General features: G+C 41.1%; 1 protein-coding gene across 3 annotated transcripts in view; it reads left to right on the top strand.

The window, feature by feature from the left end:
• Positions 1–24,248, top strand: part of CACNB4 (calcium voltage-gated channel auxiliary subunit beta 4) — a 259,470-nt gene that overhangs the window by 112,744 nt on the left and 122,478 nt on the right. The window contains exons 1-2 of one of the 3 annotated variants that reach the window (XM_036857325.1): positions 4,325–4,575; positions 6,508–6,667. The exons of 1 other annotated variant lie outside the window; for it this stretch is intronic. In XM_036857325.1, coding sequence (XP_036713220.1) covers positions 6,662–6,667 — 6 coding nt within the window. In that variant the 5' untranslated portion in view covers positions 4,325–4,575; positions 6,508–6,661. Of the gene's footprint in view, positions 1–4,324; positions 4,576–6,507; positions 6,668–24,248 lie in introns of those variants that run through there. One more of the 3 variants, XM_036857324.1, reaches the window with a different exon arrangement.

The raw sequence follows: 24,248 nt of genomic DNA, 5'->3' as shown, positions 1-24,248 counted from the left end.
GTGCCAGGCGCTTTCTGTGTACCTTTCATACATTGACTCATGAAGTCCAGAACTCTTTTTACCTCCATTACAGATGAGGCACAGAGAGACGTAAGGATACACCTGCCTAGGCAGTTAGGTCTACATTCAAACTCGGAGGACTACTAAAAGGGCAATCAATTTGTAGAGTTTTGTTTCGTTTTGTTTTGTTTTCACTCTTTTGTCTGCCCTGCCGGTACCACCTGTCTGAAGCACGTCAGGGGGGAAACAGGGGTTACAATATTAACGTGCAAAATGCCACATATGTTTCTAGAGGCAAACAAGTGTATATCTGTGCTTGCAGAAGAGAAGAGGGAGAAAATCATCTAGTACACTTGGCCACTTAGAAAAACTTAAAAACAAAGAGCAAAATAATCCCCAAGGTTAAATTGGCAGGCAGAGACCTTGGGCTCGTGTTCTAGTCCATAGAGCCAATGAGAGTCCAAACACTGTTCTTTTGTCTCTTCCCTGACCTCTCAGAGTCCTGCTGCAGAACACATAACTCCACTGGCTTAGAAAGTTAAATTCTGGAGAAATCTGTGGGGGGAAATTAGATAGCAAAATTTCCTTTTGTTTCCAAATCTGTACCAATTGTCTTGATCACAGCTATCTAAAACTCAGAGCTAATCAGCTGATTCTTGGCTTTTCTCTTCCTCTTCCCCTCCCTTTCCAAACAAATGGAAAAGAGAAATGCTTGTCCTTTGTATTCCACCGTCAAATCCATGGGTGTGCTCTACCACAAAGCCCAGCCCAGGTAAGAAAAAGCAACTCCGTGTCCCTAAGTTTGAAGCCAACAAAAACTAGCTGAATGTTACCTTGAGCTGCAGAAGAGAGCTTCCCTGATTTGTTGAGGACCACACCATTCCCTCCACTGAACTGAGCTCAGTGAGACGTTTGTCAAATTGCAAGAATAAGCTCTATATGGAGAATCACGTGGAATTTAGAGAATAGAATCACACAAACAATGCCTTTTCATAAGGTCTTTTGACTTTGAACTGTTGATCATGGTGAGAGATGACTTGAAAGGAAACACAGTCAGCAGGGCACCCTCAAAATGGGACGACGCCTTTGGGGGCTGTGTAGTTTTGGAGGCTACTCAGGGGTGAGAGGTGGGCAGGTTATGGGGAAACACTGATGCAAGGTGACCCAGGAGCTTTTCAGACTGATCCTCATTGTAGCTGGAAATAGAAGTAGACCAGGGGAGGGTTGGTTTCTCTTTCATCCTCTCAATCAATCACTTAACTGGAGAACTCTTCAAACCAAAACTAAGACGGTGCCAATCCCTCACTTGATGTTCGCCTCTTGCTGCAGTGAAGTATGACACCCTTGAAATTTGGCCCTCAGAACTTAGACCTGATAGGATATCAAGGCCCTTTCACCAGAAGCTAGGGACTTGAGATGATCTGAAACAGGCCCAGGAAGCTCCCAGGGACCTCTCGCTACTTCTCAGCCAGCTCTCAGTTCAGAGAATCTTGGGACACGAATGGTCAGTTCCAAGAGCCTCTTGGAGTTCGAGTTCACTTTTCTGGGAACTCCTCAGAGCTCCTTTGGGGAAGTCCAGACTGAGTCTGTCACTGGCTGCCTCTGGAACTCTGGGATCAGCCTGAGCATTGGGTTGAGACCTTTTCGTGACCTGTACGTGCAATGCTTATTCTATGGAGATCCAAACACTAGGGGCCGACTCCCCAATCTATTAATTGATTTTCAGTTGTCAGCTTGTGGGTGACCAAATAGCTTGTGATTAGACAGTTTTTAGAATGAAAAGAGTGGGAAAAATAGGGGTTTTCCCATCAAAGTGACCCCCCCCCTTTCATTTTACCAAATTCCTCCTGGGAATACACCCACTGCTCCTCATTCCTTATCTTGAAAACCCCCTCAAGAAGGAGCAGGGAAGGAACACTTAAGTATAGAAAATTATGGCTTTGAATACATCAGTTTAACCTTTCTGGGTATTAAAATGAGGGCTGGATTAGGGGACCTCTGGGGTTCTCCCACCTCTAACAATTTGCTCAGCATTTTTCTAACCTGGGAAGCAGGCAGAGCGAGGTTGCCGCTGCTTTGCATCTATTCTTAGTCCTTGAGGGGTTTGGGTGTAGGGCTGCTGGGAGTAACCACAAGCTGCTTTGCTTGACCCAGTGCTCCGTCCTGACCGCCGATCCTGAGTTACCTTCCTTGCTGCCTACATTCGTATATCACAAAACGAGCCCCTGCTCTTTAGAGACTTTCTTTAGACCCTTACACTGGCTATTGGGAAATGCAGGAGAGAAATTGAGCCATATACAGTTTTCCCAGTAGGGGGCAGTTTCTCTCATCTTGTTGGTGAATTATGGAAGTGAACGGCTTCTTCCCACCCGCCACCCCCCCAAATTTAGATTCCCATTTAAAGATAGTCAGGAAATATCTATACTCTCAGTTGAAATAGTAAAATAAGGAAATGATCTGGAAAATCTAAGGAGAAAAAAGACCCTCTTGCCTTGATTTTCTGTTGATTCTGGCTAAAATATCACATGGCTGTAGTTTGAGAGTTAACTAAAATAACAGAATCTGATACAGGAATTTGAGCTTAGAAATCTTTTGGCCCAGTCCTCTTGCTTGATGGAGGGGAGAGCTGAGGTTAGCCTGGGAAATGACTTGCTCCAGGACACACAGTCGTCAACAGGTCAGGCTGGCACTGGGTCTCTTACTATGAAATCCTGCCAACTGTACCCATCCTCTTCTGCCATCCTCTTGGTGGCACAGATGACCTCCTGTATGAACCCTACCATTTTCAGGTGCTGAAGGACAGGTGAGTCCCTTTGGCATCTTTTATATTTGAAAGGATTGATGCTGTTCCCAAAGTGTGCAGCTGTGATTGGAAGACCTTAGTGGGTCAATGCAGACCTGGAAGAACTGTGCTCGGCTCAGCAGTTGTAGCTCTCGTGTTGCTCTTTGTGACTCAGATTTGTCCCTTTAAGAGTTACGCTTTTCAGAGATACTGGCTAGAAGGACGGACCTCATTTCCTGGGTCCAGGGCCAGACAGTTACTCCTGTGCTGAGTTCCCATGAACTGCAGCCAATGCCTTCCAGCTGACAAAGCAGGGTTGTCATTGGTAAGTGTTTATGTTGCGCTTTAGATTTGCAAAGTCCTTTCTCTGGGTTATTTCTTACCTCAATTTGGCAGGTGAAGAAACTGAAGCCCATAGAAGTGGTGACTGGTCCAGAGTCATCCGACCAATTAGTGGGGAAGCTGGGCTCAGCCTCTGAGTTTCTGGGTCATTGCTTTACCCCCGTGAGTCATGCAGCTTCTCTAGATTATGTTCGTTGCTCCTCACCAACTTCTTTTTTTTCCAAATTTAGCTGGCTTCTTTTACAGTGAGCTATGAAGCTCTTCTGTTTCAAAGCTGCAGTACCTTATTGGTTGACCAGGAAGCTGCAAGTATCTAGGTATGCTCCAGTGTGGCACCTGTCCTAGGTCAAACCGAGCTGTGGTGTGATGGGAACTGGGAAGGCAGTGGGACTTTTCTGATTGGGTTTTTGGAAAAAGATCAATGCCGCTTTAGGAATATTAAAGGTCTAAGCGTTGGGGAAAAGGGGATTTAAGCTAAAACGTTGGCTGTCGCTTAAAGGCGATTTAAAAAAAATATCAAGCTAAAAAGAAATGGACAATTTTGCATCTACATAAAGGCTTTTGAGAGTTTTTGGCTTCGTTCTCAAACTTCACTAGTTGGGTCACAGAGGTACCTTCTTGTCAGTGAGGCAGAGAGATTTCGGTGAGAATATCAAAAACTTTCACAGTAGAAATTCTTTTACAGTAGAAATTCCCACAAGAAATCTTACCATCTGTTTATTCTATTTTTCTTTTATCTTGGTTTTTAAAAAAATTTTAAATGACTTATTGCCTGTTTGACTTGAGTTGCATCTGTTAAGTACGGGTGTTGGATAGAGATGAGTATCTGTTCACCTGTCTTTACACAACATTCTCTGAAAAAAAATGTCTCTGTTGCTCCCCATCCCCCTCCAATTGTGCGTTTCATTAAGAAGATGAGCAGCTGTGTTTAGAGCATTCAATCGCCTGCCTTTCCCAACGTACCAAGCAGCCTTTTAGATGTTGATGAGTGTTTGCTGCAGAACTATATGATCCAGACGAAACAGGAAGCAGCTGTCTGCTTGCTAGGGTGCTCCGAGCGGCCCTCCACTCACCGAGGGAACACTCTTCAGCTGACTGAAGCAGGGGAGCTGAGCCAATCAGAGGCTGCTTTCCTAGCTCAGTCACCAGTCTGTGGTTGAGGAAGGGTTCTGCTTTTTTATGCTCTGTTTGGGAAGGCAGATAAAATGCCAGGTCTGGACCGCCTCTGGGGATAACCTCACCCTGTGCGATGTGAATGAATAGCATCTTGCCTGGTAAATCCACAGCAGTTGATAAGGCAGGTGCAAGTCTTCCAAACAGGCCTTTTCTGTCTTTACCTCTAGCTGTGGCTTCTGTAGCAGTTTTGTTTTTGCCTTGATAGAGGTGCTCTGGATTATCAGACCTCCATGTATGACAATTTGTACCTGCATGGAATTGAAGACTCGGAGGCTGTAAGTATTTTCATAGATAGCTGATTTCCTCTCCCCTCCTCTTCCTCCTCCCACTAACACCACCCCCCCCCCCCCCCGACCCCTTATTTCTTAGGCAACGCAGGGAACATGGAGCTGAAAGCCAACATCATTCGGGTGCTGCTGTGTAAATGTTCTCTGTATAGTTTAGAGTTAACTGAAATAATTCTTTATTATATAGTGTCTTGTCAAGCAAAAAAGAAATTAGGGTGATAGCAGAGGGATCTAAGGGTGTAGTCTGCCTGGATTTATACAATACTTGGTCCGCGTTTGATCTGACAAGGGATAACTGCTCCTTGCAGACCGGCTTAAACTATGCATAAAGTGCCTATGTTTTCCAATAGCAGGGGTTCACAGAAAAGGCTCATTCATTATATAATACACATTGTATTGAGCTAGGGTGAAGGAAGTTCCTTAGCTGTAGCTGTATTATGTGCTTTCTGGCCAAACAAGCAGTGCAGATCTCCTGCTTCTTTGTTAAGGAAATCAGATGCAAAGGTTGTGGTCATATAACACCCCAGTGCAGAGGCAGGAAGTATGTCCCTGTACTCTACCCTGGAAGCCCGGAGTAGGCTCACTTGTGTTTTGGCTTAGAAAACTGGACTCCTTTCCCTCCGCAGGTGAGACTCATATAATGTATTAAAATAAGGATGAAGGTGGCTTTGAGAAATCCCTAAAATCATACCATCTGAATGCTAGCTTTTGAATCCAGGGTAAAGCTGATGACTGAATCTTTCTTTTACTATTGTTAGTGGTGGTTCTTGATTTTTTTCATCAATTATATAGAAACCTTGCAAGGTAGAATGATTCGGGATGGGAATGGGACCTGCTGTGCGGAGCCTGAATCTTCTATGAGTGCAATGCCATACATGTTGCTACATTTGAAACAGGAATGTGTTATATAAGATTCTCTGGCTAAACCACCAAACAAACAGATTATAACACACAAAAAAAACCCCTATGCTATACGTCAGTGCAGACGTATGTATCAAATGATGTGCTAGCCCTGAAAGATAGAAACCCTCTGTTCTGATGAGGCATCCCATTTTCCTGCCTGTCTGCGTGTGAGCTCTCACTCCAACTCTGTTTCTGCAAAGTCTCTCTGGTGTTGCCCAGCGTGCTCGTAAATTACCAGCCTGTCAGTTTACTGCAAGGGACTGTAGTCGGAAACGCGGTGGCTGAGATAGGGAAGGTCCACGTTGGCAAGTGGGGTGGGAGGATGGAAACGGCAAGTAGAGGAGTTGAGTGAACTGCTTCCCCGGCTTGGTTCTTCGGGAGGTCTGATTATTTCTCCTACCCCTTCTCTCCACACTCAGTTATGAAACATGTGATGCCTCATTGAATTGCAACTTTTCGACCCTTGGTTTTAGACTTAAGTGGATTGGACTTATTGCAGAATAAACCGGTGATGTGAGACACCGGCTGCTCTGACCAGAGTCGGCTAGGAATGAATGTATCCAGCACCTTGTTCTCCAGAACTGTGTACATTTCGGTTGCAGTGGTTCAGAGGGGAGCCATTATAAGTATAAAAACGTGTTCTTTCCCCTCTTGGTCCAGCCTCCCAGGACGGCCGAGCTCTTGGGTGGGGTGGCAAGTGCCGAGTGCAGTGATTTGAGCCCGTGGCGGTAGTTGATGGCGGGTAATGCTAGGTACTGCAGTGCTCTGCTCCCAGTGACTCAGTGGCGGCCAGCAGGCTGAGGTCCTCGGGGCTGTGCACGTCTGCAGAGGCAAGGCAGGTGGGAAACTTGAGGAAGGAAGAAAGGCACCTGGCCCATCCTTAGTTGAGAGAGAGTAGGGGAGGCTTTCTAATGGGTGGGATCGGAAGGGTGTGCCATAAATCAGAGGGGAAGGCAGAGGTGTTCGGAGGGGTGAACTGCCTTTGAATGCTCATTTGAGTTTATTTGTTTTTATAAGGAAGAATAATGTGATGTGTTACCCAAGATGGTGTGAACAAAGCTTCAAGCCAATGGAGAAGACTAGGCCTAAATAGCTGACCCGGTGAAGTGAAAAATAAAGCCACACCTGGAGAGCCACATCCTCAGCAGTCTTTCTCAATGCCAATGCATTTATGGCTGTAAGTGTGGGGTTTGCCCAGATCGAAGCTAAGCTCTCGGAACAGGTCTGGTGGATAGGTGTGGAGAGGCTTTTCTCAGACGCCCAGCTGCAGTCCGAGAATACACAGTCACTAAAAGCTGAGTATGGCGCTTCCTTTGGGGGGCTGGGGAAGCCACCCACATGTGTCCCACCTCTCTGTGCTGTTGAAAATGTCTTCGTGGGGTGTGCGGGGTTTTACCTGTCATAAGTCATTCTATTCAGTGTGTTGACACAGTCAGCCTGTAATAAGATCATCTCGCCTGGGGACTGATATTTTTTATTCTGAATAAGAACAAAGTGTTATTGTACACTGTTAGCACCGCACCTCCCCGTAGCATGAGAGAGATTTTGGTACTGTGATGCGAGGCCTTTTCATAAGAATCTGGTCCAGAGGTAGATAGTCTACTCTGGGTACCCTAGATTTTTGCTGGTAACCTCTGTGTTTCACGTACTGTGTATATACAGGGAGAGGGGGACAGGAGTCGTGCTGCAACACACTCAAGTCTGGGCGTTTTAGACTTGAGTCCTTTGGAGCCTTTTTGGACGAGTCCGCTAACTTCTGCTCTGGTTTCTAGGAGGGTAGTTAAGTGTCAGCATCATTTAGATTTGCAAGGACGTACAAAAGACCTTTTGGTGTCCCATAGCAAGGCCCCGCATGGGAGTGGGAGGTTTCACACAGAATGTCACATCACTCCTTTTGTTGCCTTGACATGGATAATGGAGTGTGTGCTCCTGAGTGGGTCCACACCCAGCCCAGGTCAGTTACTTCCATCATGCACAGACTGTGACTATGTTGTCTTCTGTGGGAGGGTTGCCCCATTCCACCTTCCCCGCCTCCACTGGGTCTTCATGCAGCTCTTGATGGCCAAGATACTTTTCACTGGCTGAGCCCCCAATGTACACTATCTGTTTTTTATCTGATGCACAATTGATTTTGATAGATCTGCTCCTTGGTATACACATCTTATAAATGGATTCATTGTGTATTTTGACGTTTGTGAAATCACTGTAAGAACAGGTTTTTTCATTCAGCAGCGGTATTACACAAACAGTATGAGGGATGTTTTTATAGGGATAAATGGAAGAAGCAGATAAGTAGAAAAAGTTACCTAAAATCCACCCAGAGATAATTGCTGTTAACATATTACTGTGTATCCTTTCAGGCTGTCGTTGTACATGTATGTAAGTATGTCATTCTAAACCTGCTACTGTGTATTGCATTCTGTGAAGTCCTGTTCTCACTTGATAAGATATTGAGCACATGAGGACTAGACTGGCCTGTGCAGGAGACGCTTTGCAAAATATAAAGTTCCTACATGGACCTTCTGGAATTTTGAGCATTTTAAATGAAATACAGATTCTTAAGAGTATTTTGTAAAGGGAAGCCAGGCTTAACTGCACATTAAATTAATAGCTGATTTCTCTGACACAATTTGTTCCTTTTCCAAATGCTTAAATCTGAATGTAGAGAGAGGGACCTGACCTTTTTCAATAAAAAAGATGATCAGATCATAATCCAAGGCATTTACTAGGGAGGGAAATATATTCTTGTAAATGTTTTCAATCACAGAAAGGAGCCATAGTATATTTATTAACACTATTAGAACTCTTAAAGTGAAGGTAAATTTTACAAAATCTAATGGATACGTATATATTAAAGCACGTATGTAAATTTACATCTACTTACATATTATAAGGATAACTATATGTTAATTATTTAAACTATTCATTTTCTATAAGCTGTGTAACTATGTTTGTTTGCCTAAATGTCTGTGTACCCATAGGTGTACACACACTGTACACCCTCGTACATTCATGGACATTCACGTATAGATATGATCCATGCTTTGCTAATTCATGGTTAATGCTAAGTGGGAGATTTCTGGCATAGAACTTTTGGAGAAGGGAAACTAACTGCTTTTGACATAAAGATACCCAAGAGGGTTGAAAAGCAACACATCCCCAAGAGAATAAATGATTGCTACTTTCAAAGATTATAATAGAGTTATTAAATATGAAGATATGTCCTTGTGCTTGTTAGGAAGGAGGATAAATTTCAAACAGGAGGCTTTGTGTGTTTAGGGACCTTTGGAAAAACACTCTAGGGATAGTAAGGATTAGATTTCTTTTGGAAATGTTTAGACCAGAGGTCTTTATGGTTTGGTATATCAGAAGATCCCTTCTGGGGTTAAAAAGTCTTTCTGGCCTATTTCTAGAGAGTCAGGCCTGTTCTGTGAAAGACTCCATCACTGGCCAGAGAGGAAAACCAAATGCTGCTTATGTGTAATAAATTTGACTAAGAAAATCAACTTGTTTTACTCAGTTGAGCAATTTTGGTGTTTGTCCTGAGTCTGTTAAGTAAGTGGTGAACAGAACCTTCTCTTCAATCAATCAGTTCTTAGCAGTATATATTGAAATGATTTCTAGATGTAATTGTCGTGGAGCTAAAGAGAGAAATTCCTTAAATCTGGTCAGAACCCATGAATTTGCCTCTCCAAGGTCATCAGTCTTGCCTCTTTCTTGGTACTTTGCATTTTCGAGCGACAGAGGGAAGCATTAAGATTGATCCCCACCTTTCCTCAGGGGCTTCTGTATCTCCTTTCCTGCTCATGTTCTGCTTCCTATTCGATTACGATGAGTCAATCAGGACTTTAGAATGTGGTCTTCTGACTCTATGTGTACACAGTGAACATTACATTATTCTGTGGTGTAAGATGTTCTGTAGGAAAGTCTGCAATAATGATGAAAAAAACATGCTTTTAGGGTGAAGGTGAGGAGGCACCCCATTGCCTTAGCCCTTCCCTTTCCATCAGAGTTCAGCTTGGATCTTCTTTCTGTGTGGACAGTTCTCATCATTCAGTTCACCATCTGCCTTAAACATCCCTTACCTAGGTAAACTAAGCCACCCAAGGAGGACAGGAGACATAACTGAATGTGTTAAGTTGTGTTCTTTTTCTTCCCTCTCCCACTGGTCCTTTACAATAATCATCAAGTCATGAGCTTGATGATTTCCATGAAGCTAAGTTAAAAATTATACCAAGAAAGCTACGTAGATAGAGACTCTGTATGCTGATCTAAATCAGGCTGACTTAGGTGCCTGTAATGTGTTTGCATCGGGCTGCGCAGACAGTAAACGCAGCAACAGCTGTTACACTGCTACCCAAGGTGAGGCCACGTGGAGCAGGTGCCTGGGATCTTACTTATTGAGGACGGAGCACTAGTAGTGTGCAAACTCAGGAGAGTTTACAGTTCACATAAAATAATGGGAAGCCGATTGGGAGCTGTAGATTTTTATACCTTGGACTTTGAACTTTTTAGGACTTTGAAGAGTCTGTGATAAAACTGTGCAGCCCAGACAAAAGGAAGGTGACCCAGATAGCTCACATGGCAGTTTTTAAGATCTAAATAGACCAATCCTTGTTCTCACTATACATTTATGTATTCTTTTATAGCATAAATATGTGGTTTGAGCAATAAATACTTTTCTCTCTCTTAAATGGTGCCACAATATCAGTACTTCCTATATCCTATTTTTTTCTTTTGCATCTCTTCTCAGAAATATTGAAAAGTCTCACATTTAAAACAGGATGTTTTGAATTTGCTTTCATTCCCTTTTCATTCAAGGGAATTGATCTAAGATCGTACATCTTAACATGAATATTGGCAGCTGCCAATTATTCAGGAGCTTGATTGTGTAGTTTGTGAATAACGTAGTCCTCTTATTTTGCCTTTTTTGTTCCTATTATTCTGTAATCCCTCTCTTCTTTTTAGCTTGAGCGTCGTATAGGAAAAAGAATCTGACCTCCAGTGTTATTATTCTATTAGCAGATTTGTTGAAAAGTTCAGTGAGTGATAAGGTTGTAATTAAAAGTATCTCTCAAGGCTTCCCTGGTGGCTCAGTGGTTAAGAATCCGCCTGCCATGCAGGGGACACGGGTTCGAGCCCTGGTCTGGGAAGATCCCACATGCCGCAGAGCAGCTAAGCCCGTGCTCCACAACTACTGAGCCTGCGCTCTAGAGCCCGAGCTCACTGCAACTAGAGAAAGCCTGCGTGCAGCAACAAAGACCCAACGCAGCCAAAAGTAAATAAATAAAATAAATTAATTAAAAGTATCTCTCAATCATTTTTAACCTCCATAAAACTTAAAAAAAATTATCTTCTACTGAACATGGCTATGAGCTGGGGAAATGTCAGGTTTACTTTTTGTGTTTTGTATTATGAAACATGTGTATGTGGTGTACTAGTGTTGTGATTAAAAACAGAGACTCAGTCAAGATTGTCAGGGATTAAGTCCTGGCTTTCCACTTCCTAGCTTGTGGCCCTGGGAACATGTCTTAAATTTTCTGGGCCTCAGTTTCCATATTCCCGAAGTGTCAATGATAATGGAACCTGCATCTGGGGTGGTTTTGAAAATTAAATTAGTTAATATTTGTAAAGCTCTTAAAACATATACCGTAAGTGTTTTCTGCTATTAGTATTGTACATATAATGAATATACTTATGCTTTTGGGAACTAAGCATACTCCTTCCTTGGCAGGTTTTAATATTCCCACAAAATCCTGTGGTTTATTTTCAGAGTACTTGCATGGCTTTTGACAGTGATTTCCAAAAATATTATAGTAGTTGACAGGTGAAAATATGCACTAATCCCCTAAGGCCTTACGATTGGTTGATTGGTTTGTTGTGTTTTCAGAAGAGGGGGTGGTAGCACGTAATTGCTGGGAGTTGGAGGTTTTGGTCTTTGCCACTTACTAGCAGTGGCCTTGAGCAAGTCATGTAATCCCTCTAATCCTCAATATTTCCTCCTATAAAACAAAGAGGTTTGACTAGATAATTTCTAAGGTTTCTTCAAATCCAAAATTTTGTTCTGTTTGCTGATAAGCAATTTCTTCAGTTGGGGTACAAATGCCACCATATGCCATTTGCTTTTTGAAATGATCAATTACCATGGTGTTTTATGTATACTGACTAAGCGGTCAGGATTTGGACCTTGAGTCTTTTTCAGAATCTTTGAAGGAAGAAGGTGTGTGTGACACACATCTTTGAAAGGACTAGATGTTTGAAAAGGAAGATTTTTTTGTTTTTATCTTAGATTTTTAACTCTAGAAGCCAAAAAAGGATGCTTTTCCTAGTGCTCATTTGCTTGCCAATACCCACAGTGCACTTCCAGACCACAGCGATTTGAGGTGGAAACATCTGAGTCTCATCTCTAAGAAAAAAAAAATCAAAGGCAAAAAAAAAGCTTTCTGAGAAGTAAGCTTCTCCTAATTCTTATTGATGATTGAGGAGAGGTATTTCTTCTTTAGATTATCTCTGTCTTTCCTTCTTAGTTGTACACTAGGGAAGTACTGACAAAAAAAGTTTAAATAATTGTTTTGTGATGGTTGTGACGTTTAATCATCAAGAATGTTTATTGTTTGGTGTTTTCTTGCTTTATAAACTTCTCTTCAGCTCAGCATTATTATCCTTTGGGATGTACTGAAAACAATAATCAGTCAATAGGAAAACCCCAGGAATAGAATAAATTCTAAGAGATATTCATTATTTTTTATAAAGTCATTCATTACTTTTAAAAGGAGTGACTGTGCCTGATTTGTTTGATTTTCCTCTATGATAAAGTGAAAGGCCACCAAGATGAAAAAGTAAAGAATGTTTACTTCAGCCCCAAATCAGATATTCTCTTAAATAGTGTTTGAATGAAGTAAGAGTTGGAGGCAAATATTTACCAACAAGCTAGAAAAATGTGATGACCATCATGCTAAAATAGTTAGTGAGTAAACAAATTAGTTCCCCAGTTTATTTCCAAAGAGTCATTATTGATAGCTTAATATTTAATTTCAAATGATGTTCCAGAGATTAATGTCTTGAGGTTTATTTGATTCAATGGCTCTATTTATCTAAGAGGTAGAATTAAGAATTTATTATTAGACTTTCAAATAATCTCACATTTGATCATGTTGTTGTTGCTTAGAATATAGGGATGGAGTTATATATTTCTATTATGTAGGTGAAATTGATAAGGTAGGGAAGCACAGAACATTTCCTAGTTATCATGATGCACAGGGCCTGCTGTGAAGTGTGAAGATGCTGCAGAATAGAGTAAGGAATACAATCACACAGGTCCGAAAATGCTATGTCGATACTTGATTTTATAAAGAAAAGATCCTTGATAGTCACATTTAATTATTAGCTAACTAAAAACCAAAAATTTGGTATATAAGACATCCTGTGTCTTTCTAGAGTCCCAATGTTAGTTTTCTTCTATATTGTAACAATTTCTGAGGTCATATAGTGTATTTTATTGACCCTGAGGCATATACCCCCTCACACACACATTTTGATACATCTAAAATGGGGCTACATCTTAAAAGTAATGGTATCTCATAGTTTTATTGGTAGCTTTTCCCCCTAGTGCTACATAATCTGATGATGAGTCTTAAAATCATTGCTATCTTAAATTCAGTGAAATGAGGTATTTAGGAAAAAATATTTAAGCAGTAAAAAAACCATATAGTGTGAAAAATTTGTCTTCCTTGACTATCTCCCAAACTAGTCCCTTCCTCAAAGGTAGCTGTTCTTAGCAATTCAGTGGGTATCCACTCAGACCTTTTTTCTATACATTGATAGACATGGATATTTAGAAAAACATACTTACAAGCACATATATGCTATTTGTAATTTTAAAAAATATAAATGAGATCATCATAAATATTATTCTGTGACTTGTCTTTCTTTACCTAAAAATGTACCAGGGGTGTTTTCCCCTAACAATTTATTCTTTTTAATAACTGAATGACATAATGACTGTGTAGGGTGGATTTACCATAATGAATTTAGCCCATTGATAGATTTAGAATATTCCCCATTTTCAATCCTGCAGATAAATGTTATGGTTAATATTCTTACATATGAATCTTTGTATACACATGGAGCATTTCCCCAAAATGGTTTCCTAGAAGTGAAATTGCTGGGTTAGTACATTTTAAGATTTATAGATATTGGTGAGTATTGTAAAACATTTTTATATTAAAATAAATATAAACATTCTCTTTTGATTGATTGAGAATATAAACATTCTCTTTTGATTGATTGAGAATAAACCAAATTAGCTCAAAATTTTATTGTGAAATATAAGACTTCAAAGAACTTTCTCGATCAAGGGAAGCAGCGTTAGGCTGAGGCTTCCAGGTTCCATAAGAAGAATTTATTTACTCTCTGTTGTAATGTTATTTTAAAAAACTCACAAAGATTTGAGAAGTTGCATCCACCCCCCCGCCCCTGCACTTCATTTCATAAATGAAAACACTGAGGTTCAAAAGCGGTGAGGCAACTTGTGCAGAATGACCCAGACAATTTGTGGTGCAACTGGCCCTGGAACCTCCTCACATCTCTTTCTAGAGCAGTGTTCTTTTTACAATGCTGAATACCAGGGTTAATAATATAAAAAATTGGAATAAACCACTGAAGGGTGATATAAGCAAGTTATTTTGTATGGTGCTTGCTTGACAGCTAACAAAGCAGTTGGGAGTTGGGAGAATCTCCAAGATAGAGACTAGATTGCTCTCTGACGCAAATGGTGAGACCTTTATCTAACTTGGAATCCAGATTAAAGTTGCAATTTCTTTCAAGCTTTTTTGTTTGCTATTGCTTTCTGATACGATTTGAAATCCCCAGTCCTTGGCGGATTAAAATGATAATGCATCCATAAAACTTAAACGAACATTAAAAACTCAGTGTTAGAGAATGTCAGAAAGAGGTTTTGTGTTTTAGGAAAATGTTGGCGTCTTCATTATTTGTATGCACGTCTTGATGACATTTGCACGTCGATGCTACATTTGGCCCTAGCCAAGAGTGACCAAAGTTCCATTTTTATTCTTTCTTATTTTCAGTTCATCTCCATGAGCTTCCAATCCAGGAAAACATTTGCATGATTCAGTAGTGATATTTTTAAAAGGTAAAAATGGATAGCAATGTTTGTCAAAGGTAAAAGGAAACGACACGTTCTGAGTAGGGGGGGCGAGAGGTCCTTGTATCAATCAGAATCTCTACAAAAAACAGATAGCATCCTCAAATTAGGACAATTTGAGAGGGTTTAATAAATTGAAAAGGTGTTGGTAGGGTGTAAGGAAAGCACGAGGTCTGGTAACTGCAGAGCTGTTGCCACCCTTAGGCTTAATGGGACCAGAAAAGGGCATGGTTATGGAAACCTAGGAGGACTGAGTCCTGTCAAGAAGGCTACCTCGAGAAGGATGCAGCCAGCCTGAGGGCATCCCACGGGGAGGAAGCTAGGGGATAAATACCCTAAACTCATTCTCTCCCCTCACTCTGGACTCTGTTGGGGCTCCCACTGGCCAAACCCAACCAGAAGCCAAAGAGTAGGGCTTATAGGTCAGCCATGCAGTGTAAGAGTAGAGTGGGGAAGAGTGGAGGCTGATCTGGAGAGGACGCTGCTTTCATGCACATTGTTATTGGGCCTTCTTTGAGTATATTCATGTCAACAGATGAAAGCATGTACTCGGAAGACATTCCTAAAACATACCTCTGAAGATGCCAGTGAAGCTCGAGGTGCTGCTGTTGGTCATTTTCTTTCTTTTTTTTTCTTTTCTTTTGAAAATAAATTTATTTACTTATCTATCTATCTATCTATTTATTTATTTATTTATTTACGGCTGCATTGGGTCTTCGTTGATGTGCGCAGGCTTTCTCTAGTTACAGCAAGTGGGGGCTACTCTTGATTGTGGTGCACGGGCTTCTCATTGCGGTGGCTTCTCTTGTTGCGGAGCTTGGACTCTAGGCGTGCGGGCTTCAGTAGCTGTGGCGCACGGGCTTAGTTGCTCCAGGGCATGTGGGATCCTTCCCAGACCAGGGATCGAATCCGTGTTGCCTGCGTTGGCAGGCGGATTCTTAACCATTGTGCCACCAGGGAAGTCCCTCTTGGTCATTTTCTATTGGAGATGTGTGTTGCCCTTCATATGTGAAAATAGTTCTACTGAAAATGGTGACCTGGATTTTAATAGTGTTTTGTCTAAATTAAGATTTGGATTACTTCAACAAGGTCTAACAATGGGAGAAAATAAAAGATTTAAATACTAGTTTTGTGGAGAAAGCTTGAGAAGTTAAGCTGTGCGGGCTTCCACCACAATACACTAAGATCTCTGCAGATAATGAGCAGATATAGAAAAGCATGGATGTGACCAGCTTGTGGCTCAGCTCCGCTCCACTGTCATGGCTGAACCAGAATTAATTCTTAGGATCCCTCCTAACGTCATCACATTGTGATTCCCAGCACATAAAACAGTGGGAGGTTTGGTGGGAGTAAGGATTAGCGCTGGGAGATTTTACCGTTCTGATGACAGCCTCCTTATTAAAAGATGTATTGACTTAGTGGAGTTGGGGTGGGAAGGCTAAGAGGAGTATTCCCTTTACAGTGTTAAAGCGGAAATTGTTTTGCGAGGTTATACGAAGCCCATGGAAAATACTAGCTTGGAGACCAGACTTTGCCATTTTTGGTAAAGCTAAACAGACCTTGTGTTTCTCTATTAAAAAGTCCATTTGACTGCTTGCCAGTTACGCAGTGTAAAATTTGTGAAAATCCATTGAGTTGCACATGTATATGGCATGTTCCTGTATGTGCCTTATACTTCAGCTAGAAGTTTTTAAGTCTCTTTTGGGGAAGCAAGTGAAACTAGTGGGATTCTGGAAACTGGGATAGGGATTAAGGTTAGGATGGGCATAATGAAGGCCCTTGCTTCCCATTGTTAGAGCCTGAGAAATATAGAGGGAGGAGATTCTTACACTGACTATGTGCTGGAGGTCCTGAGTTCAGAAGAGCTCTAATCCTTGACTGGTGGACCAGTTGGCCAAGGATGGGACACATGATTCATCACTGGGAGATGGGAAGACCATGCCCTTCCAGTGTCTGGAACAGAACGTTCTCTTGTTACTTGATGCTCCTCTTGGCCTTTTGCTTCACCACCCTCCCTGGGACAGATTACTCACTATACTGGTGGTTACCTGCCATGTACGGTAGATGCCTCACCCCTCTAATAATGATGATTGCTAAGGTAAAGAGGACTCAGAGTAGATTTTCTCTCTGCCTCTAGCAGTGTCTGCAGGGTCAGAACCAGGCTGTTTTCAGTGGTGAGAGCTGGTCCTTATGCTTACAGAACAGTGCCAGGGCATCAGCAGAGAGCCAGTTCAGACGATAAAGGATAAAATGATGATTGCCATGCGTCTCAGTTGAGGTTTATTTGAATAAAGTTCTAAGATTCAGATGTTTACTCTTGGAAGAGTGTGTGCTTGGTACATGGGTGTACTCAACAGAGAGGTGCTGATTAAGTCTTTAAATATTAAAGCTAAGCTGGCAAACATATTACGTGAACACTAAGTGTTTTCATTTTGAAAATTTATCTACTTATAAAATAATATACATTATTTTTAGACATTAGTTTCTCATATTATTTTTATAGCTCTGATTCTTTAATTATTGCTACTACAGAATGTTGTAGTATTGTAAGCAGGTTGAGGTAGATCTTATAATTATTATAGATGCTGTCATCAGCTGTGGTATCTTGAATGGTGCGCGCGTGCACGTGCGCATGCGTGTGTGTGTGTGTGTTTTAAACCCCTTGGATCAAAGTTACAATATAAAGAACTATGCAAACTATGCAAGATATTATAACTATCAGGGTTTTCTTAGGAATGAGTAATATGTTGATAAGTGTGATATTGTTTTGCCCTGGTTTTGAAATATACACGGTATAAAGGTAGCTTTGAAAAAAGTTCTTCATGCCACATTCCAAACTTAGTGGGGGTGAACTTCCCAAAATATTTTTTAAGAGAAAGGAAAAGAGAGAAGAATACAAAAAAGACAGAAAAATAATAAGGAAATGCATAGCTTAGTTTCTATGAATGTTTTGATTCATATCCCTTTTAAGTAAAATATGTTCTGACTGTAAGATGTGCAACTAGTTGTTAGATTTTTTGCTTGAGTGTTGCATTTACATAGAGTAGCTGGCTTTCAAAATGCCAGCCAGCAGCCAACTCAAATACTGAAGATTTGTCTAACTTAGTGACTAGTTTAGTAGGAAGATATCTTGAAGACGTTGCAGGGGAGGCACATATCAGATACCTAATTCTGGAAACTCAGCCAGAATTTTGTCAGCGGTGATCTGTCTGATTCTTAGGGTATTTGATTTTCATCTCCTAATTTAGGACTTGCAAAGATGCTGTGAGCATAAAACCTCACCTCCACATACTTAATAGAAGAGGATAATTTTGAAGTTCAACATTGCCTTCCTGGAGAAAACTTGGGTATACCCATCAGGCTCTGAATGTAAACTATACCATTTCTTTTTTTTTTTAATTAAAAAAAAATTGGGAGGGGGCGGGGATTCCCTGGCATTCTAGTGGTTAGGACTCTGTGCTTGCACTGCAGGGGTCACCAGTTCGAACCCTGGTCAGGGAACTAAGATCCCACAATTTTAAAAATTTTGTCCTGCAGTGTGGCCAAAAAAAAAATTTTTTTTTGTTTAAAGTATAGTTGATTTACAATCAACTATTTGATTTCAGGTGTACAGCAAAGTGATGCAGTTATATACCATTTCTTTAGAAGTGTAAAAAGTGCCCACTATCCCCTAAGCATTTATGTTACAATAATTTCTGAGATTCCCCCAGCCAAAGACATGGATAGACTCTAGAAGCATTTCCCAATTTACTGATTGGGGCTTCTTCTGCGTCCTGATTCTCCAAAAAAGTATTGGACCTTTCTGCAATACTGAGGGACAGATCAGACACTGATGGATAGTCCTCTTTATTGTACCTCCACATAATGACACTGGCCTCTAATTTCAAAGGAGCCCTTTATTGTAGATCATGTATTACATTTGTGTTCTGCAGAACACACTTTGGGGAAAATTATTTGCAGTAGGTAATTGGGAGCTATTGAAGGATTTTTAAAACGGAAAGTGGTATGATCAGATGTGCATTGGTCAGGGTGGAAGATAGATTTGAGGAGAGGGAGAATTCAGGCAAGGAGTCCAATTAGGAAGCTCTTGAAATAATACAGGTGTGAAATGATGGAGGCCTCAAGTAAGGCAGTAGCAGTGGGAATAGAGGAGGAGGTGAACTGAGAAATATTCAAGTCATAAAGGCAGCAGGTTTAACAACTAACTAACTTAGGAAGGGAGAGGAGTCTAGGATGAACCCCTCCACTCTGGTCTGGGTGACTGACTGGTTAGTTGTATGCTGCTGAGATTGGGAAGCTAGGCCATTTCTTCTGATGCCTTTTGAATTAACCCAAGGAGCTCAGGTTAGAAGCAGTGTCCAGGTTTTGAAGGCTTCAGTCTTCCAGCTGTTGATCTTGATTCATGGCTAAGAAAATTACTTGGCTTCATCCCAAGGCTGTGAAATAGTTTTGTTTCAGAGATCTAGGACCCCCAGGGACCAGGACCTGGCTGCAGGATAATTATGATCTAGCTGTCTCCATTCTGGGCCCTGTACCCATCCTGATAGACCCTATTATGTTTTCTCTGGAAACCAGAGAGGAAACATGCTGTATTCCCCTAGCCTTGGTCTTCAGGAACTTCTCAGCAAAGAAATCTTCAAATTGATTTTTAAACAACCCCTTCCTCAGTAAACGAGTATTATTCCAAGTGACAATCAGAGTACACAGAAGGGCATTTGGGATATTGCTCAGATAGTAACCAGAAGGAAAAACTATTTAAAAAAATTTTATTCTCTTATATATGCTTCTTCTTCTGTTAAGAAGTAGAAGATCATAATATTTTTCCAGAGTATCTCCGCTCTCTTAATTTTGTTAGGTGTTTCTAGCCATTCGTTTAGTATGTTCACTGACATATGTGAAAGAAAAATGGGTCCCTAGTCAAGTAAGTTTGGTAATGACCACATTCAGTGCCCTTTCACGGCACACAGTAGGCCACTAAAGTCTCTTAGCATTCTGTGATATATAAACCGATTAAATTTTATTTAACCCAAAGATATCCCAAAGTCATTTGATCTCAGAACCCATTTTTTTTCCCCCAGTGAATGCCTATTAACTACTTGAAGAACTGGTATTCTGCAGAATGCAGCTGGGGAAAGGCTTATCTAGTTATTTACACCAAGTCACATATTTTCTGGGAATAATCTCATCATCTTAAATTGGGTGCATTTTGCAGGCAGGATGCAGTTAACATTAGATTGATATATATGTTCCCAGGCCTTCCTCTCAGAGACTTTGGTTCACTAGTTTGGGATGGGCCTTAGGATTTTCATTGTTGACATACACTTCTAAGGCGATTTTTGTGTAGCTACTTTGAGAAGTACTGGGTAAAATTATCGCCCTGATCAGCCAGTGTTTGTGACAGGGCACAGTACTTGGAGTTTACCTTTTTTTCAGGTCTCTCTCCCTCTGGGTGGCAAGCCCTTTGAAGTAGGAGTGTCTTTTCTTATTCCTCTCCCTACCCTTGCCTAGCCTCGCTTGCCTGTGTACTTGCCCCAAGACAGACACTCAGTAAATGTTTACTGGAATGTACTGAAATTCAATAACCCTAATTCCTCCAGAAATCAAGAGAGACCTCGGGAATGGTCAGAAATGATTGAACATGGTGTATATGTCAGGGATTCCCTAGGGACATATATCCATGAGCAGCTACACAATTATTTTTTCTTTAAAAAACCAAAGTAAATTTAAAAATAGAGGTTAGCGGACTTCCCTGTTAGCGCAGTGGTTAAGAATCCGCCTGCCAATGCAGGAGACATGGGTTCGAGCCCTGGTCTGGGAAGATCCCACATGCCACGGAGCAGCTAAGCCTGTGCGCCACAACTACTGAGCCTGCACTCTAGAGCCCGTGAGCCACAATTACTAACCCTGTGTGCCACAACTGCTGAAGCCCGTGCGCCTGGAGCCCATGCTCCGCAACAAGAGAAGCCACTACAATGAGAAGCCTGCTCACCTCAACGAAGAGTATCCCCCGGTCGCCGCAACTAGAGAAAGCCCGTGTGCAGCAACGAAGACCCAATGCAGCCAAAAATAAATAAATAAATAAATTAATTAATTAATTAATTTTAAAAAATTAAAAAAAAAAATAGAGGTTAGCAGGTTTAGGAAATCAGAAGGCCTATATTTGTAAAAGAGCCAGAGTGTGATAAGGGAAACTCAGTCTTCTCCCCATATATTTCCAACTGGGCTATATTGATTGTAAACAGAGTGGTGACAATGTAAGTTTCCCTCCACACCAGACTCCTAGACCCTACTCTGTGGAGCCCACCTCTTTCAAGAGTTTTTTTTTTTTTTTTTTTTTACTAGAAGCTTTATTGAGATATAATTCATATAGCATACAATTCACTCATTTACAGTATATAGTTCCATGGTTTTAGTATATTCAGAGTGGTGCAATCATCGCATCCCCCCAGAAGGAAATCTCATAGCCATTATCAGTCACTCCCCATTACCCCCCAACTTTCCCAGCCCTAGGCTGTCTCTATGGATTTACCTGTTCTGGACATTTCATATATATGGAATCAGTCATACGATATGTGACCTTTTGTGACTGCCTTCTTTCACTGAACGTGATGTTTTCAGGCTTCATCCATGTTGTAGCATATATCAGCATTTATTTCTTCTTGTTGCCAAATAATATTCCATTGTATGGATATAAACTATTTATCTGTTCATCCACTGATGGACATTTGGGTTGTTTCACTGTTTGGCTGTTATGAATAATGTTGTACAAGTTTGTGTGTGTATATGAAACTTAATAGTTTCTTGACCAGTCACTTTAAAATGTAAGCCATTTTTTTTTAATTGGAGTAAAATTGCTTTACAATGTTGTGTTAGTTTCTGCTGTACAATGAAGTGAATCAGCTCTATGTATACCTGTATCCCCTCCCTCTTGGACCTCCCTCCCCCCCCCCCACCCCCTTTCCACCCATTTAGATCATCACAGAGCACCGAGCTGAGCTCCCTGTGCTATACGGCAGGTTCCCACTAGCTATCTATTTTACACATGGTAGTGTATTTATGTCAAACCTAATCTCACAATTCATCCCACCTTCCCCTTAGCCCCATGTCCACATGTGCATTCTCTACATCTGTGTCTCTATTCCTGCCCTACAAATAGGTTCATCTGTACCATTTTTCTAGATTCCACATATATGCCTTAATATACGGTATTTGTGTTTCTCTTTCTGGCTTACTTCACTCTGTATGACAGACTCTAGGTCCATCCACATCTCTACAAATGACCCAATTTCATTCCTTTTTATGGCTGAGTAATATTCCATTGTATATATGTACCACATCTTCTTCAGGCATTCATCTATCGTTGGACATTTAGGTTGTTTCCATGTCCTGGCTATTGTAAATAGTGCTGCAGTGAACATTGGGGTACATGTGTCCTTTTGAATTACGGTTTTCTCAGGGTATATGCCCAGTAGTGGGACTGCTGGGTCATTTGGTAGTTCTATTTTTAGTTTTTTAAGGAACCTCCATACTGTTCTCTCCATAGTGGCTGTATCAATTTACATTCCCACCAACAGTGTATGACGGTTCCCTTTTCTCCACACCCTCTCCAGCATTTATTGTTTGTAGATTTTTAATGATGGCCATTCTGACCAGTGTGAGGTGATACCTCATTGTAGTTTTGATTTACATTTCTCTAATAATTAGTGATGTTGAGCATCTTTTCATGTGCCTCTTGGCCATCTGTATGTCTTCTTTGGTGAAATGTCTATTTAGGTCTTCCACCCATTTTTAATAATTTGAGATATACTAAAGATATGTTGAAGATTCAAGGTATTTTTGAATCCTACTCCACTGACCTATATGGTCATATCTCAGCTATTTCCATGTAACTCTGCTCTAGGCAGTGTGGTCCCCTCCCAGTTGCATGAATAGGCAGCGTTCAATCCCAAGTGTGAGAATTGTGGACACCGTTCCCTTTTTGGGGGGAAGCTCCACCCCCCTTTAGAGCTTTCACACTGCACAAGGTCCCGCTCTTATTCCATTCCTCTTGTGAGGCTCTTCCCAGCATTTCCACACTCTTCGGAATTCACGTGGCAGCATCTGTCCCACTCACCTGGCGCTGACCACCTGCAGCCCCGTATAGCTTTGTCACTGTGTCATGCGTCTGTGTCTTATCTCTGCAGGTGTGAGATGCTGGCGGGCAAGAATCAAATCCTACCATTCTTTTGCGCCTCCCTTACCCCAGCCACAACTACACAAGGGTTAGAGAGAAATGAATACTGAATAAGTGGATGCTATAGCTGAAAGCCTCTGTGACATCAGTGTTCCCCATGCAGAGTAAAATGGGACTGGTTTGCAAGTGAGGAATTGACGGGAGTCATCGATTGAACCAGGTGCAACTCTGAAATTGCGAGGGGCTCATTTAAAGAGTTGCGGACTTGTCACAGAAAATGCGGAAAGGCGTTCTGTTTAGAAATAATCTTGCCTGAACATCGTATATTCTCTTCATTTCTTCTTACTTGTTCTCATTTGCAAGGACATGTTCAGAGACATTGTCTTGAAAATAGGATCCTTGCAACTTCCTCTCTTTTACTTCCAAGTTCAGATCATAATTTAGCGGCTCTATCATTATCAGAGCCATTATGTCTGTGATGGCCATAGATCGTCATTTCCGTGACTTCACTAGCAAGGTCAGTTCTTTGAATGAGCCCCACATAAACGGACCTTCTCATGTTCATCTCTAAAGCCAAATGGAAACCAAAAAGAAAAAATTATGAAAAATCAGAAAAGTATAATAATTTGAAACAGAACAAAGATATTTGTTTTTCTGGCATTCGGCAATGAAAATTTCAGCCATTTTCCTATAAAACCTTCTCTCTAGATATTTCTCTGTGGATGAAAGTATTAAACAAATCATCCCAGTTCTTTTTTATAAGCTAGTTATGAAAAGGTCCATGGGAATAATTCTGCCTAAATAAAATTACTAATTCATAGCCTTAATTTTTCTGTGATGTTGAAAAGAGCTACAGACTAGGACAGTAGCTGTTGGTCACTGCTACCCTGGTTTAGAATGAGGGGCTGGCTGAGGGTTGTAGAGACAGACTGTACGTTATAGTGAAGCTGCGGCTGTTACTTGTTATGTCAGGGCCACACTGGTTTGCTTGGTCACAGCTGTAATGGGTAGAACAGTGGTAGATCCCTTCAACAAGAATGTGTCTTTGGATCCCCGGCATCATTCATGTAAAGACAGGGGTCATCAGGGTGACTTCCTTAAATTCCTACCGTGCAAATATGTTGACATGTTTGTTCAACAAACAGATAGAATTTGTTGTGAAGGCATGAGCTTTGTAAATTAATCCTAGAACTATTTATTGGTGGCCTTTGTACAGAGCAAGTTATTAAGTCAGAATGTTACCAAAGAATTATTTACAGATATGTTTTTTTTCTGAGCATCCAAATGAACAGTTAGTGAGTACCTATGGCATGCCTAACACTATACTAGGAGTGGTAACCCCTTAGAGTTATAGAGATAGAAGGTGTCGCAGTATGGAAATGCTTAGGGTTAAGTCAAGAGGACCAGATCCATGCACATGAA

This window comes from Balaenoptera musculus, chromosome 7, assembly GCF_009873245.2.
Source record: "Balaenoptera musculus isolate JJ_BM4_2016_0621 chromosome 7, mBalMus1.pri.v3, whole genome shotgun sequence".
NCBI classification, from domain to species: Eukaryota; Metazoa; Chordata; class Mammalia; order Artiodactyla; family Balaenopteridae; genus Balaenoptera; species Balaenoptera musculus.
The sequence above is the reverse complement of the archived record's forward strand: the minus strand, read 5'-3'. Positions and strand labels throughout refer to the sequence as shown.